This window comes from Neopsephotus bourkii, unplaced genomic scaffold (assembly GCF_033783945.1).
Source record: "Neopsephotus bourkii isolate Nb327-2 ecotype Australia unplaced genomic scaffold, CSIRO-AGI_Nbou_v1 NB_1328, whole genome shotgun sequence".
Classification (NCBI taxonomy): Eukaryota; Metazoa; Chordata; class Aves; order Psittaciformes; family Psittacidae; genus Neopsephotus; species Neopsephotus bourkii.
Window position 1 is genome coordinate 413,380 of NW_026901808.1, and position 15,984 is coordinate 429,363.

Here is a 15,984-nt window from a genome sequence, read left to right on the forward strand (position 1 = left end):
GTGCAATTCACTCCTGCACCCTCCAGTGACAGCCAGGCACCAGTCGAGGCTCCAGGCAGACTCCTGTCATGGGCAGTGAACAGCACAGTTGCTGCTGCTGCTGAAATGCCTCAGAGCACCTCAGCCAGGGTGCACAGCTCGGAGGTCACTTGGCACAGGCTGCCTTCCTCTCCCATCTCCTGCTCCAGGAACACAGGAATCACTGTTCATGACTGTGGGAAGAGCCTCGCAGGTATATTTGTCTCACTGTTCACCTCAGCGAGCATGCCCGTGTGCATGTACATGGGATCAGGGCAGAGGTAGATTTGTGTATGAGGATTCCAAAGGTCTCACCACACACCTGGAGGAGTCCAGGCATAGAGCAGTGCCATGGGGGCACAAGCAAGAAGGAAAAGTTTTCTCAGACATACGTGTAACATCTTGGCCTCAGTGCCTTTGTGACAAAGTTGGGTGAGCCCACCTGTTTAAATAAGACAGAACAAACAGTAAAGCAGTGATCCTGCAGCAATGTGAAAATGAATGGTGGAGAGGAAGCAAGAAAATGTTGTAGTCTTCAGGCGCAATCCCACCAAAGATAGCTCAGCACAAGCCAGCTTCCCGTGGTTGTAGCTGCTATATGAAGCCTCCTGACTGGAAGCATCTATTTGGCTAATCCCTTCCTTTTGGGGTGTTTGGGGGTTTTTCTCAGTTTCCTTGTGAGGGCAAATGCCAGCCCCAGTGCTTTCTGGCAGCAGGTGCTATTTGCCTTGTTGGATTTTACCAGTTTCATGTCTTTGATCCTTGTGAAATTTACCTTTCCCCTTTGACACACCAGGACTGGGGGTTATTCTTGCTTAGGAAGTCTTACCTCCCACCTGCAGCTGGGAAAATAATGTCCTTGTGAGAAAAGTGCCCTGAACAGGCTCTGATTCTGCTTTCGTTTTGCTCAGGTTGTGCTTGAGTTTAACTGAACGTTTGTCAGTAGCCACGCAGGTGTAAATCAGAAATAGCCTCATGCCTGACTCATGCAATACTCTGCCACATCTTATCCCATCCAGTGAATGCTCTTGTTTGGCTGCTTCAGTGCAGACGTCTTGCTCCCAGGAGGGTCACTATGTGTGACCCAATTGCTACAAAACCACCCCAGAGCCAGGCAGGAGCTATTGAACCAACCCATCAGGCTGGGGCAGAGGCAGCAGCACAAGGCTGCAGCAGCCGGATAGGAGTCCAGGATGGGGTCCCCACTGGCCCCACTCCCCTCACCCAGAGCCCACCAAGCCCCTACTGGGGCTTGCTCCCAGGAGTGCCTGCATGTGGGGAGATGCACTGAGGGGTGGCTGTCACAGAGATGTCCCCATGCTCCAGCACTGCATGTGGGAGAAGGTGCTGGGTGAGCCAAAAGGGTGGAGGGATGGAAACCACAGCAGAGGGAGGTGCCACTGCTCTGAGTCTCACCGAAGCTCTGATCTGAGGTTAAACACAGCACACAAAACAAGCAGGCGGGAGTTTCCAAGGCATGCAGGGACTTTTCCTTCCTCCTTCACCCCTGTGAGACCTGCCTGGGAACAATGAGCCCAGGCATGAACTAGTGGGGAAGGTGAAGCAGTACATCACCCAGCTCTGTGATCCAGCAACTAATGAAAGCAATCCAGATGTCTGGAGCTTCCTCCACCTGTCCCTGGCTTGTTTCTAGCGGGAGCTGTAATGAGGTGCCTGGAGGACAGAATCATTTCGTTTTCTTTACGGTAATCGCAATTAAGATGGTCTATAATACAATAACAGCAAGAAGAGAACAGTAACTGGAGTGGCTCGCCCGCTTCTCAGGCCTGATGAGCTGAACACAGCATTGCAGTCCTATCTTTCAACAAAACCTGCCCATTGCAGGAAAAGTACATATTTCAGCTCCTACCAACTCAGCTGGGCCTCTCTGAGGACTCTCTGTTGCCTGAGTGTGTGGTCCAGCATGGCCTGAGCATCCCCACAGTACTGAAGCCAGAGTGCAGAGGCACATCTGCCCTTGGAGAGCTCTGGCCTGCACCACAAAGCACTGCCTTCAAGCTGGAAATGTTACCTACAGATTTTAACATGAACATAGAGCTTGGTGCATCTGCTTATGCATTTCATACACAGATATACCTGCAGCTGGCTGTGAAACAACTCCTGCACTGCACTGACCAGTGAGAACTCATTCAGCTCCCTTTACATCTGGACAGAGCTGGTGTTCATCACATGGGCAAGAGCTGCAGGCCACATGCAGGCTCTCATGGGTCACCAGCGTGATGAGGTTTGGTGCCCCTTTGCTTCAGGGATGCGCATCAGGTCTGGGGCTCACTGCCTCCAGCCCTGCAGGAAGAGAATCAGCTCAAGCACCCACACTGCTGCCAGCTGCCCCTGGCAGGGGTTGGCACTGAACTGCTTTCACCTTCCCCTAACCCTCCCACATATACGGCTTCACCAAGGAAGGGGGCTCAGTACCCTTTGGCTCTGCCTTTGGTGTCTCCAGCAGTAACTTCTGCATGATTGAAACCTAAAGGACCGTTACCAGGGATATCTGAAACTCTCGCCCGTGACCATCTGCTGTCTCCAGAGACATGAAGGAAGAAGCATGTCCATTGAGGAGGACATCTTGTGCTGGGAACTGTCCTGGAAGAGGATGCAGGCAAAGATGGCTCAGCCTGGACAAGAGCAGCCATGGCCCCGGTGGCTCTGCAGCGGGTGGCTGTGGGGCTCTTGGCTGGGTGTCAGCTCCAGCAAGCAGCACTGCAAAGGAGACACTGCTGTCTGATGATACAAAGATCACTAATGCTTCTCTTACTGTGTTCTCTTCAGCGGCTTTCTCAACTGCTATTCACATCCCTCCCCCCTATCACCCCATCAGCTCTCCATCATCTCTCAGCTGCCAGACACATTCAAGGTGCCTGTCAGGCTCCTTGCAGCAGTCTCCTTCCATCCCTCAGTCCTTCCTGTGCTCTCCATAGCCCAGCACTGATGCAGAGGATAGCCAGGCTTGTGGCCCGTGGTCCCCATTGCTGCCCCTAGAGCTGGGGCAGATGGTGCCACAGGTCCCCAGCTCTAATGTCTTTGATGAGATTAAGTTGCACTGGTTTTGAGTGTCACTGCCCTCAGCTGCTCACATTCCTGGAGAAATAAACTTTCCATTACCTTTTTCCTCACTCCATTTTCTCTCTTTACAAACCTCAAGGACTACTTCATTCTCAGGTAATCACAGCTAGTCACTCTTATTTAGCTTCCACCCACAATACAAAACCAAGCCCTAAGTGCCGTATTTATCACCAAGGAGTGCTTGCAGGTGGTGGTGGATATTTTTCCTTTGCTTCCTAAAGCTTTCTTGAATCACCGATGTCCCTGCTGCTCCCAGCTGGCCTTACAGGGCACTCTTCCACAAGGAAATGATCCTAAATGGTTGGCTTTTATCTTATTTGCTGTGACGCTCACGCAAGTACCCTCAGACCTGAGCCTTCCCACAGCAGAGCTGGGGATGCAACTGCTGCTGGGGTCCCACCGGTGTGGGGTGCCCAGGGCATGTGTAGCGGGAGGGAAATGCTATTCTCACCTTGCCATCCAGCTTCTGGGACATGACTTGGTGGCTCTGCTGATGCAGTATGGTGCTGGGCTGGGTGTCCAAGCTCATTTAGCACCTCACTGCCCATCCCTGCTTGGGCTGTGTGCAGCAAGCGATGGAGAGCAGCTCCTGCCCCATGCCATGGACCCCATGCAGTGCTTCTGCAGCACCAGGAGTTCAACATTCATCTCGTGCTTTCTTCCTATCAGCCCCAGGCACTGGTGTGAGGGGTGTCTGTGTGGGACCCCTGCCTGGTGTGGTGGGGAGTAAATGCCTATGCAGGGCAGGGGGGAAGAACCTCACCTTTGTGGAACACGCTTGGAGATGGAAGAGAAGGGAGGAAAGTGAGGGACAGAAGGGAGCCCCTGCCCACGGAGTTCAGCAGTACCTCAAGTATCTTGGTTTTCATTTCCTACCTCAGACTAACAAGTTTTAAATAAAGCAACATTTCAACTGGTTTTATCACTGTTAAAAGGAGGTTTTGGAAGTCTGGCACTTCTTGCAATGGCAGGTAATAGATGGATCTACTGACAATGACACCGTGCACATACGAGCAAGTATTTAAAATCTCTCTGTAATGTGAGGTATCTAACAGTGCCAGGAAAAAACCCTTGCTAATACCATGTGTGTGTGCTGAAATGTGTGTTTCTTTTCTGTCTTATTCTTCCAGGTCAGTGGGAAATGCTGCAGTGCTGCCGACAGCACCTCTCAAGTAATGGAATACTGCGATTCAGTGGTTTTCCACACTCGTGATGGCATCACCTTCGTGCCATTTGTATTCCTCCACGAGGCTTAGCAAGATGAGAAAAGCTACTTCAGAAGCAATTGCAGCGTGTCTGCAATTGATTTGTGGGTTTGGGGCTTTTCTTCTTAAGGCTTTACTTGCTGTAACACCTCTTCTTATGCTGGAGGGAATTTAGCACAGGGCAAATGGCTAATTTCATTAGCAGAAGTAATTTCTTCATAGTCTGAGTTGTACCAATTGAATCACAGTAAAATGCTAAAAGGAGTTTAATTCTCAGCTTTTTGAAGGGCTACCAAAGTGGTACTTGCAGAGGAGACTTGTATAGGTCTGAGTTAGAGACAGGTAACAAGTTTTGAGGTCTAGATAGGAGAATGTGAGGACGACTCAGGTTCAAAAGCAGTGGGGTTTCTTTTATCAAACACTTGTCATAGTTGCAACAGAAGTGTCTGCAACTCCAGCTGGAAGAGCAAACCATTAGCTCAACAGGTCAGTGCGGGAGAGCACTATTAGACGACAGCTTGCATTGTAAAATGCTTCGCTCCCCACCAAGGAGGCATTTGTCTCTGAATTCTTACACGAAGAGCATGCAAGCACAGATTTAAGGGCATCCGATAATGTTAATCCAATTACAGTTCAATTCCAACATCCCTTAAATGTTTCTTCAATTCTTTTATCAAGAGACTTCATTCTCTATTACAAGTGAGGGAACTAGAGGTACAAGGAAAACAGCAGTTCTTGCTACTGAAGAAACAGAGTGTTTCTATACAGCCTGGTGCTATCAATCCTGAGGATCCAACAGAATATTCCATGTCCTTCCCTGTAAAGGAATTGTAGGGAATATTTCTGTTGTGGTTTTTTTGTTTACCATCCCACATGCTTAAAACATGAGTTCTAGCTCCCAGGCTATTAAGTGTCAGTTCCTGGAGTACCCAGCACCCTGCTGTAGCCCACACTGGACACAAAGATCCTTCTGGCTCCATTGCTTCAAGTTCATTCCTGAGACTCCTTGAACTCTGTGGTCCTCCCTGAGCATGTGCTTTCACATCCAGATGGAGGCACTGGTGACAGCAGCAAGCTATCCATATGCTTGCCTTCTGAACCGCCCATGCTCCATGAGCCTCCATGAACAGTCTGTGGAGGGGAGATGTCTCGTGCTGAAGGCGAGTGAGGAAAACAGAACACTGCAGAATTCCCAGATATTGCAGGCAATAACCTAGTATTGGTTCTTCATAAACTCATTTTCTCTTGGAAACAAGCCAGATTTACTGCTGTGCCAATACCTTATCTCAGTTGTGCTTAGAAACCTCAGCTGTGCAGACAGTGACTCCCATCTTGCTGTCCTCTTGTACCAACTCGCTTGGCATGTCTTGCTCTCCACCTGATGGTCACCATTCTGGTGTGACCACTGAGACACTTTTCCCACTCATAGCCTTTGCTCACAAAGAGGGGCTGGTCGTCTCACCTGCCCACATAGCAGAAATCTCTGAAGAGCTTCTCCCTTCACCAGCCCACAGATGGAGATGGACGGAGTCAGACAGAGTCTTGGGTGACATGGTTTAGTGTGTGGTGTCCCTGTCCATAGCAGGGGGTTTGAACTACATGATCTTAACGTCCTTTCCAACCCAAAACAGTCTATCATTCTATGAGTCCATCACTTTGAAAATGACTGACTGGAAGCATACTCATATTCCAGGCAAATCTTACCAGAGTCCTCCCAGAGCCTTCCCACCCACTCACTCCCTCTCGCCCAGTGTATTATCCTTGCCTCTATCTTATTTAGGCTGACTACATTTGCAGCACTGACAAACAGGTCTTTGGGAGGATATTTAACTGTTTAATGCATTATTTCCCTGCTCGGAGGGAGGCCACACAACTGGATCATCCTTATCAGCTGTCCTGAACAATTTCTAAGACAAAGATGATGTAATTTCCCTGAGATGCACTAGAAGGGGCCTCCAGTTAGTTAGGGAGGTTTGTCTATCAGCTTGTGTAAGCTTTCCTTGCTGCCAAAGATGATAACATCACCCGTCATCGCTGACCTTTGAGAACAGCTCATTACAGCACCCCTTTGCACGGACACAGAGTGAGCACACTCCCTCTGGTCTTTTGCACACGAAACATACCCAAGTGCTTCATTTGTTTTCCTCACAGGTTAAAACCCATCTGCTTTTTTTTCTCTCCTGGGCTCTTTCAAAATTGTTTGCTTCATTTAAAGTGTGGCCCCATGGTCCAGACACAGTTCCAAGATAAGGCTTTAGCACGGCTGTGCCTGCAGCAATGATTGTCTCCCTCCAAATAAGAACACAAGTGCTGTTTAACATCTTCCAGAGTGATCTTTGGTTTTTATGCAGCAGCATCACAATGTGATTCATATTCTGTTTGGAGCCCAGCCGCGATCTGCAGATTATTAAGTCCAGAAGTGCTGCTTAGCCAGGTATTTTTCATTTTCATTTCATTTGTGCTTATTTATTTCCCCCCTGAATGCAGTATTTTCCACTCTTTATTTTTCACAGCAGTTTATCTAATTGATTCCTGACCTGTCCTCCAATTAATCAAAACCAATTCTGAATTCTCATCAAGCCTCCCAAGCCTGTAGCCCTGGCAAGCTAATACATTCATTGGTTTTATACACATAGACTCTAATCCTTTTGTTAATTGCATTAATGAGAGTATTTGACAGAAACAGCCATGAGAGAATCCTGCTGGGCTCCTTTCCTCCAGGTTTGACAACCTATTGATATTTTCTGTCCCCCTTGCTCACAGAAAGCAACCAGTCAAGGCTGTGTGCTCGCTCCTGTTCTTTTGGGTGTTGCCAATGCCAGTGGAAGTATTTAATGACATTGTGAGGGGATTATCCACTCCCTTCTTCTCCACAGAGAAGTTCCCCCTAGGCAGCACTCCTGTGCTCAGGGAAACTGGCCGGTTCACTTCCTCCTGAATTCCCTTTGGCTGGTGATTGCACCCTGATGGTCCACTCAGCTGAAGACATAGCATTCAGTGCTGATCACTTGGCACATGCATTCAATTGCTTTGATTTCATGATCAGCCTGAAGCAAACCCAACTACAGGACGCAGTACAGGCCACCCAGTTATGACAATCATGTTCCTCTTGAGGCTGAGCAGAGATATTGCTCCCTGGGGGATGTACGAATGCAGAAGTGATGGACTGGCTCAGTGCAGAGCCGCAGCCCACCACAACATGGGAAGGCTGTCCCACCACCCATGGCACGCATGGTGCTAGAACTATGTTGCGTGTCCGAGGCGCAGCAGCTGTATACCTTCTGTAGCATGGAATAGCTGTAAGAATCCTCAGTCACTTCAATGCCTTTGTTTGCAACATAAAATCATCAAACAGGAATCCTAATAATGGAATTGATTATTGTAAAATGTTTGGCTGTAGGCACACATTCAGGAATGTGGTACTTTATGCCCTTTGTTTAGGTGGCCAACTTGAAAATACCAGTCACCTGCAGTCACTTGCACTCTAATGGTAATGAACATAAATGCACAGTGCCGGCCTGAAATAAAACCTGAAACCATACTGTATCAGTTCAGTGGCAAAGAAGAGATAACACACCATGGAGTGTTGAAGAAAATTTGTACTATTGCCATAAAGCAGTTTGAAAGAAAGTTAAGAGTGTATTTTCTATGGAAACAGTGAGCAGTACGGAACAACCACCTGACAATGTGAACGGGTATGGTCAGGCCTTTGAAAGTATTTCTGCCACGATGGCATCGATCTGTTTCTCTCCTGCATTCACATCAGCAGGGCTTTGTCTGATCTCATACAGTGACTCCTGCTGTAGTAGCTCATTGTGGTCATCAGAAAGGGTTAGAAACAACCTCTGTCAGGGAATCCAGCCCCACCAACACCTTCCCTAAACATCTGCCCAATTTGCTCCAGCATGCCTGGGTGACCTACAGTCCTCTGTCATTTCTTCCTGTTGATTCATGTGTTATTTGAAGTCTCAAAACGAGCTGGGACTCTAAGCTAAGGCCTTACCATTTTGAAAACAATGAAAGGATTATCTCAGGTGGCCTATATTCAAAACTTTGACACCTTCCCTTCAATGCCATTTTGTGATCCTCAGACACTATTCTGCAGAACTGCTGTGCAGCCAGAACCTACCACAACCATACAGTAGTTTTTTGTTACTGAAGTACTCTTATTTGCGCTGATTTAATTTGCTTCTATTTTTCAGGTATTTTTTCTAATTCATAAAGGTTACTTAAGTTTTCCATCTTCGGAAGTGATTATTTCCAGTTGCTATAATACACTAACTAATAACCATCTTTTGTATATTGCATCATCAATGGAAATGACTGAATAATACCAAAAGCAAGAGAGATCCCTATGGAACATCAACTGCTGTATTTTTCCAGCTTGATAATGAAATACTGAAAGCATTTTTCTGAGCAGTCTAACCAGTTTTGTAGTATTTTGTAACACTTCAAATGAGGCCACTAACTCCTGCTTGCTTTTAAAATGCTTTTAAAGCAGCTGTTTCTCTCTTATCGTCAAGTTCATTATATTGCTTTTTAACATAATTGTCTCAAAAGCATGTATTATAAAAAAAATGAGTCATAGATGTAAACCTAGGCTTTGGTTTATTTTTTAATTGACTATTTAATTCAATGATTATCCCTTTTCTGTAAAGTGTGAAGGAAAAAGACATAAAGCATTTAATTTTCCCCTAGATTACTATTTGCTCATTCTTTTGTTAAATAACACTCACCTTTCCTTCCCTTTATAGCATGGGTTTTAGGAGGCTTTACCAGTCACAATAGTTTAATGGTTTCATCGTTTAGTGGTGGACTTGGCAATCCTTGGGTAATGGCTGGACTTGATCTTAAAGGCTTTCTCCAACCTAGTTGATTCTATAACCTGCTCTGTGGTTCTGTCCTTTTTCACACATAGCTGTGCTATCTCTTACATTTACCCACAGCAACATCCTCTCCCTTTCTATTCTTGTTGATTTTTCTGTTTAAAGAACTTCTGATATGGTCATAATAGCCTCTTACTATGCTGCCTGGTTTCCCACTGCATTGGCATAATTTGTCACTGTGTGTCCTTTTATTAGTTCGCAGAGATGATAATCATTTACCATTCTGATTATTTCAGCCATTTTAACAAGTATTCTGGAGTGAATTTCATTTGTCCCTACTTAGGTGAGAATTTCCAGCTTTTCAGAATGTGTCTTTTCAGAGAATACCTGCTCTCCTGCACTTTGTTCCTCTCCTTCAGATACCTCTATGGGGGACCCCACTTCACAACCCTTTTTGTGTGCAGAGGCGAGATGATTTGAAATCCATGACAATTCTGCTGTATAAGTTGCCATCTTTGCCTAGAATGACAAAATACTATTTCTCAACTTAGATCAAACCAGTTTTTCTTTCAGATTAGCAAACAATTCCTCATTAGAATCATAGAATAGTTAGGGTTGGAAAGGACCTTAAGATCATCAAGTTCCAACTCCCCTGCAATGGACAGGGACACCTCACACTAAACCATATCACCCAAGGCCTCGTCCAACCTGGCCTTGAACACTGCCAGGGATGGAGCATTCACAACATCCCTGGGCAACCCATTCCAGTGCCTTACCACCCTAACAGGAAAGATTCCCTCCTTATATCCAATCTAAACTTCCCCTGTTTAAGTTTCAACCCGTTACCCCTTGTCCTGTCACTACTGTCCCTAATGAAGAGTCCCTCCCCAGCATCCCTATAGGCCCCCTTCAGATACTGGAAGGCTGAGTCGAACCTAAACTAGTCACTCTTGTGTTATAATCTCCATGAAACCATGCCCTTCCTCATTTGTAGCAACATTTGGGCACCTTGGACACTGCCATCACATTTCTGTCTGTGGTACAGAGAAAATATCTGTTCCAAGATGGACACCAAAGGAAAAGAGCTTTTGTCATGGCCAACAGCTTCCGTTTCTGGGCAACTCATCTGTCTGCTAATACATCACATTATACCTTTCTTACACATAAATATTCCCTGCTGCTCTTCATTCATAGAAAACGATCAAATTTTGGTAGGAACCAATATTTCTTGGGAAGGAATATGAGGTTTGTGTTCCATTATTTTGAAAATAAAGCCAGAAGTACAAATGGCTGCATATGGTATTTTTGAGTAATTCAAGTTCTGACCCTTTACTCTCGTCTCTCATACTGGCATGCCTGAGACTACTACATGAGTCTACTTAACAATTCTCATTCATATTACAGAATTGAGATGTCAAACATATAGGGAATGTCACGGGTCTGTAAGAATTCTCTTTTTCCCATGAGAATAATTAGTCCACTGAACACATCCATACCTTTCCATTAAATAGGTTAGATTTAGAATCCAACCATAGAATCATAGAATGGTTTGGATTGGAAAGGACTTTAGTTCCTTTAGTTCCACCCCCCCTGCCATGCACAGGGATACCTCACTCAAACCATGTCACTCAAGGCTCTGTCCAACTTGGCCTTGAACAACACCAGGGATGGAGCATTTACCACTTCTTTGAGCAACCCATTCCAGTGCCTCACCACCCTCACAGTAAAGAACTTCTTCCTTATATCCAACCTGAACTTCCTCTGTTTCAGTTTTAACCCATTACCCCTTGTCCTGTCACTACAGTCCCTCATGAAGAGGCCCTCCCCAGCATCCTTATAGGCCCCCTTCAGATACTGGAAGGCTGCTATGAGGTCTCCACACAGCCTTCTCTTCTCCAGGCTGAATAGCCCCAATACAGAACAGAAGGAAAAACAGCAGTGCAGAATAGGCTGGATAGACAAAATAGTGATTAAATAATACTAATTTTTAAAAGTTCCTTCACTTCTCAAATCAGTTGTCAAATCAGCTTTGAGACTGATCTTTAGATTAATAAAGATGCTGGTTAAATGAGAGCTAAAAAATTACTGTAAGCTGAATAAAAGACATTTGTAGTTCTGGCCTTAGAATAAAAACCTGCTAAATACATGGGCCACTAGAAACCAATAGGAAAGTCAGCATAAAATTTGTCTAAACAAATGAAACAGCAGAATTCTAATATTATTTCAGTTATTTCTAAAATGCCAATAGTAAATATGAAAAAGAAATGCAGAAGACAGAAGAACACCACCACCATTCAGTAGATTTAAAGTTATTCTTTATGATGCACTTTCATCAAAATTTGCAGTTGCCAAGTATCAAATTTCATTCATGCAACATTAATCCACTAAGAAATACATATTTTGGTGAGAAAATTAAAGTCCATATTTATGTAAAAACTGTTTTGAAACAAAAATAAAACAAGATTTATTAAAAAAACCTTTTTTTTTCTTTTTTCTTTACTAACAGAATAATTATCTGGAAAAAGTAATTTCCCACATGAGATAGTTAAAGTAAGTTAAATATATTTAAAAATGGAAGAGTCTGCATTTACATAGTTATATACCATTAATATTGAAGATACGCTTTCCAGCAAAAAACTTCTCATGCTTAAAAAATGCACCTTGGTTTTATATTGTACATTACAACATATAGTAGTAAGAAACAGAAGTAGGAAAGAGGTCATATGCAAAGGAGAAAAGTTACACTACAAGACAGCTACAACTGTGACACAAAAAAATTAAAATGGTCCATTTTAACAGTATTTGAAGGCAATTCACAATCATTTCAGGAGTTTTGTGAAATTTAAGGCCATTAGTTCTAAATAAAAGGTATTTGACACAAACTCACAAAACTGTGTATTTTGTAAAAACTATACGTGCAAAACAATTTTATAATTATATATGAACAGGCATATCATAAAAATTTTGGGTAGTTCAGTACACAAAATAGTGCACAAAGTAACATGGTTGTGTGATCTTTAAACCAGTTTATCAACACCATCGTTCATGCATCCTGAATGGCAATGTGATTAAATGACAGTATTAAACCCCAATATTAAGAGTCAGCATCGCTTTGAATGGGCAATCTAGACAAAAAAGTTAAAATTTTAAATTAAGTTTAAAGCAGTCTGTTATAAAACATCTCCTGTAATCATTCCAGAAGACTTTTCTGATGCAGAATTTCCAGTGCTTTAAGGGATGCATGATAAGATTTAATGAGCTCAGTGAGTCAACTGTAATACTCTGATAGTTCTGATTTGAGGTAATTTTCTTTAATTACTTATAGCAAGTAACTCTTCCAATTTGCTTCAGTAACTAGTTTAATAAAAGACTAAGCTGAGATAAACTTAGAAATTGAAGAACCTCTGAAAAAATACACATACCTCCCCCTCAAGGTTTGGAGTTAGTCATAAGTTACAGGCAGTTATGTTATCCACATTTTAGGCATTTATTCTCAAATTGGGAGATGAATGGATTACTAAGCACTGATTGAAGCAATTCAGGTGTTGGCAAACACAAACTTATTTGTCCTTAGCTTTCATTTGTATTTGTCTGGACAAACATTCAAAGAGATATTGCTTCTCTTGTTATCTTGTGACAAACTATTGCAAGCTAGAAGACACGCGAGTCAATATTCCAAACTTTAATTCTTAAGAATAGTTATAAAAGTACAGAAATTTAAAAATAGTAACATGTAAACATTGATATAGAGGAATAGCATTCCTATACATTTATATACACAGTATTCAGAGAGGACAGTATCTTCTGAGTTGAAATCCTGACTTGTGCTTTCCCCTCCAATAAATACATCAAAAAGTAGGTTTTTTTTGTAAAAAATAAAATAAAACAAAGTAAGAGCTAGAGAGAACATCAGCATTTTGCTCCTACCATTTAAAAGCTTTCCAGTTGCTTATGCAACCATAACAGAATTTTGGTATGTGAAGAGAATCTTTCCAGCTCCAAAAAGTTATCAGAAGCTACTGCTGCATCCAGAGACTTTTGACTTATGAGGAATGCTAAGCACTTTGGAGCAGTCAGATCTGAGTCTGCAACACATGAATTGGTGGTGTATAAGGTGGTGGTGCAGGTGATGGCTTTATTCCTCTGACTCTCATGTAGGACAGAAACTGCTCTGGGATCTCAGCTAAAACATCTTTAGCAAGTCTTGCCATGCTTAGCACGTGGTTTCCACTTCGGTCAATGTAATCTCGGAATGGCACAAACTACAGAACAAAAGAGAGGTCCACAGAGGTCATTATGCAGCCACAGAATGCAACTTACAACACAAAACTAAGGAAGTTTTATTTAGTGAGATGGAGTACACACATTATATATACATATATTTATATGTTCCACATTTTATATATATGCACACACAATTTCTATTATACTTTTATATGTTTATATAGTATATATAAAATATACAGAAATATATTTTCAAAAGTACCTAAATATATTACACGTTTATTTTAAGAAATTTATATATAGCGTATTTTATATTGCATTTTTACATATAATAACAATATACAAAATTTTCAAGAGACACAACAGATACATTACTATGACTAACTATTTTCCTAAAACATCTTCAACAGAAAAAGGACAGAAAGGGAGCAGAAATGAAATAAACTGAGGAAGAATTTGTAATAGTAAATATAGCAGAGACAGTGATGCACTGCTAGCAGGCAATTTTTTGGCTTTACAAATTTTACTGGAATATTTCACAATACTGTTATAATTAACATTGATTTCACTAGCTAATTTTAACTAATACACAAAAAAGATAAACTTTTTGTATTTGAGTAGTTAATTTCATTAAAGCAAATCAGTTTTATCCCACCAGATATAAAATACAGGTCATACCAAACTGAAAGGATTTGATGCTATTCCTTTTTATTTATTTATCTAGCCTATAATGTATTTGTTAGTATTTAGACAGAAAATGAGCACAAAATGGTATTGCTTTGGGACAATGACTTGGGGCAAGTTCAGACTGTAATATGTTAACAGTAAAAAGATGTTTTATTGCGTTTCTGATATTCAGTGAATTCTGAAGAATACAAAAGGGTATTCATTGCGTATGATTTTTCATTTCTCAGCAGAAATTAGAACTTCTGATGCAAGGCATTTTCATGAATCTTGTTTACAACATTTAAAGAATTCTATATTTTTATGCTCTTTGAATGCAAAACCAGTAGCTTTGGGAGCTGCTGTTGTTTGGAGAAATTATGTGCAATTACACTGTGTGTATTTAATGCATTTAAACATAAGTGCAATGCATGCCAGGGATATCTGAATCAGCTTTAAAGATCTGACATGGCACAGGGCTTCGCAGAAACACTAGTCTGGTGTCCAGAAACGTTTCCATCTCTGGAGGAAGATCTCCACATACTGCTCTGTTGAACAGCATGGATATATACAGCATAACAGGTAACATACAGCTCCTCTCTAACCCGGTATTAACTACCAAGGAACATTATAAACAATGGAAGTTTAGATTAGATATAAAGCAGTCCTTTACTGTAAGGGTGGTGAGCCACTGGAATGGGCTGCCCAAGGAAGTTGTGAATTCTCCATTCCCTGGCAGTCCCTACAGTCCCTAATAAAGAGTCCTTCCCCAGCATCTTTATAGGCCCCCTTCAGATACTGGAAGACCATGGGGCTGACTACATGATTGTAGAGAGCAGGCACAGAACCAGAGTACTCTTGCAGAGAAATGGAGGTGTCCATGGAATGCAGATGAGAGTAGCACTCTTAGGGCTTGGTTCAGTCACATAAACACAGATCACAGAATCATAGAATAGTTGCAGTGAGCAGGGACATCTTCGACTGGATCAGGTTGCTCAGAGCCTCAACCTGTCCTTCAGTGTTTCCAGGGATGGGCCATCTACTGCTTCTCTGGGAAACCTGTTCCAGTTTTCATCTGAGGTTTCTTAAAGCATGAGACATCTGCATGGTTGTATGTGGCAGACACAACACAAAAACTAGAAGACGCTCATGGTCTTCTGGACTGGCAGTCAGAGGTAAGACAAGATACCACAGGCATCTCAAATGCACTTGTCAGAAACCTAGGTATTGCTGACTTCCAAAATTTGTAGTTTTGCTTTATAGAACCATAGTGAGATTGCAGTAGAGATAACTAACTTTTCTCCCATGGCTCTATAACCCTAAGACTTTATAACAGTGTCCTGCCAGCTAGGGGTCATTTCCTAATGAATGCAGGTTCACTACTATGTGCTATATAAAAGCTTATAGGTATCACAGAGAGTTTCTGAGCTTGTTATGGACACCACAAAGTAAAGTATGCCAATGCTAAGGTAAAATGAAATCCGGCAATACAGATAGAGACAAGAATTCAAAACAAACAGATCAGTAAAATCTAACTATTAGAGTAAAATTTCTCTCCCACCTGCACAATGTCTCTTTCTGCAAACTTTCCTCTTGAAGAAATCCTCACTACATCACCATCCAGCTCTTCCATGGCTTAAAAAAAAACAACAAACAAAATGAATTCATCTATGAGTTCAGCTCCAGAACAAAAAACAAACTTACTGAGAAAAACTTTAGTCAATTTACAGTTTAGGGCAACAAACCCAACAACTCTTATTTACGTAGCTCTTTAAGATCATTTGCACCATAAATTACATAACGTTTTGTAGTTATTTTGCACTTCTTCATACTGAAAATATATTTTTTTTTGCCTTTTTTGTCACCTTTAGAGAAAAACCCAGACCACGATAAAGTCCTTACCTTTCCAGCTCTCCAAACAGTGAGTGTATCTGATTTAGTAAGGCTTTTTTTATACATTCATA

At 42.5% G+C, this 15,984-nt stretch overlaps 1 protein-coding gene across 2 annotated transcripts in view; it reads right to left on the bottom strand.

Annotated features, from left to right (window-relative positions):
- Positions 1-11,431: 11,431 nt before the first annotated feature.
- Positions 11,432-15,984, bottom strand: part of CPNE8 (copine 8) — a 91,859-nt gene continuing 87,306 nt past the window's right edge. For both annotated transcript variants that reach the window (XM_061366215.1, XM_061366214.1), the window contains exons 19-20: positions 15,582-15,655; positions 11,432-13,395 (exon numbers count right to left, since the gene is read on the bottom strand). In XM_061366215.1, coding sequence (XP_061222199.1) covers positions 13,207-13,395; positions 15,582-15,655 — 263 coding nt within the window. In that variant the 3' untranslated portion in view covers positions 11,432-13,206. The remainder of the gene's footprint in view (positions 13,396-15,581; positions 15,656-15,984) is intronic.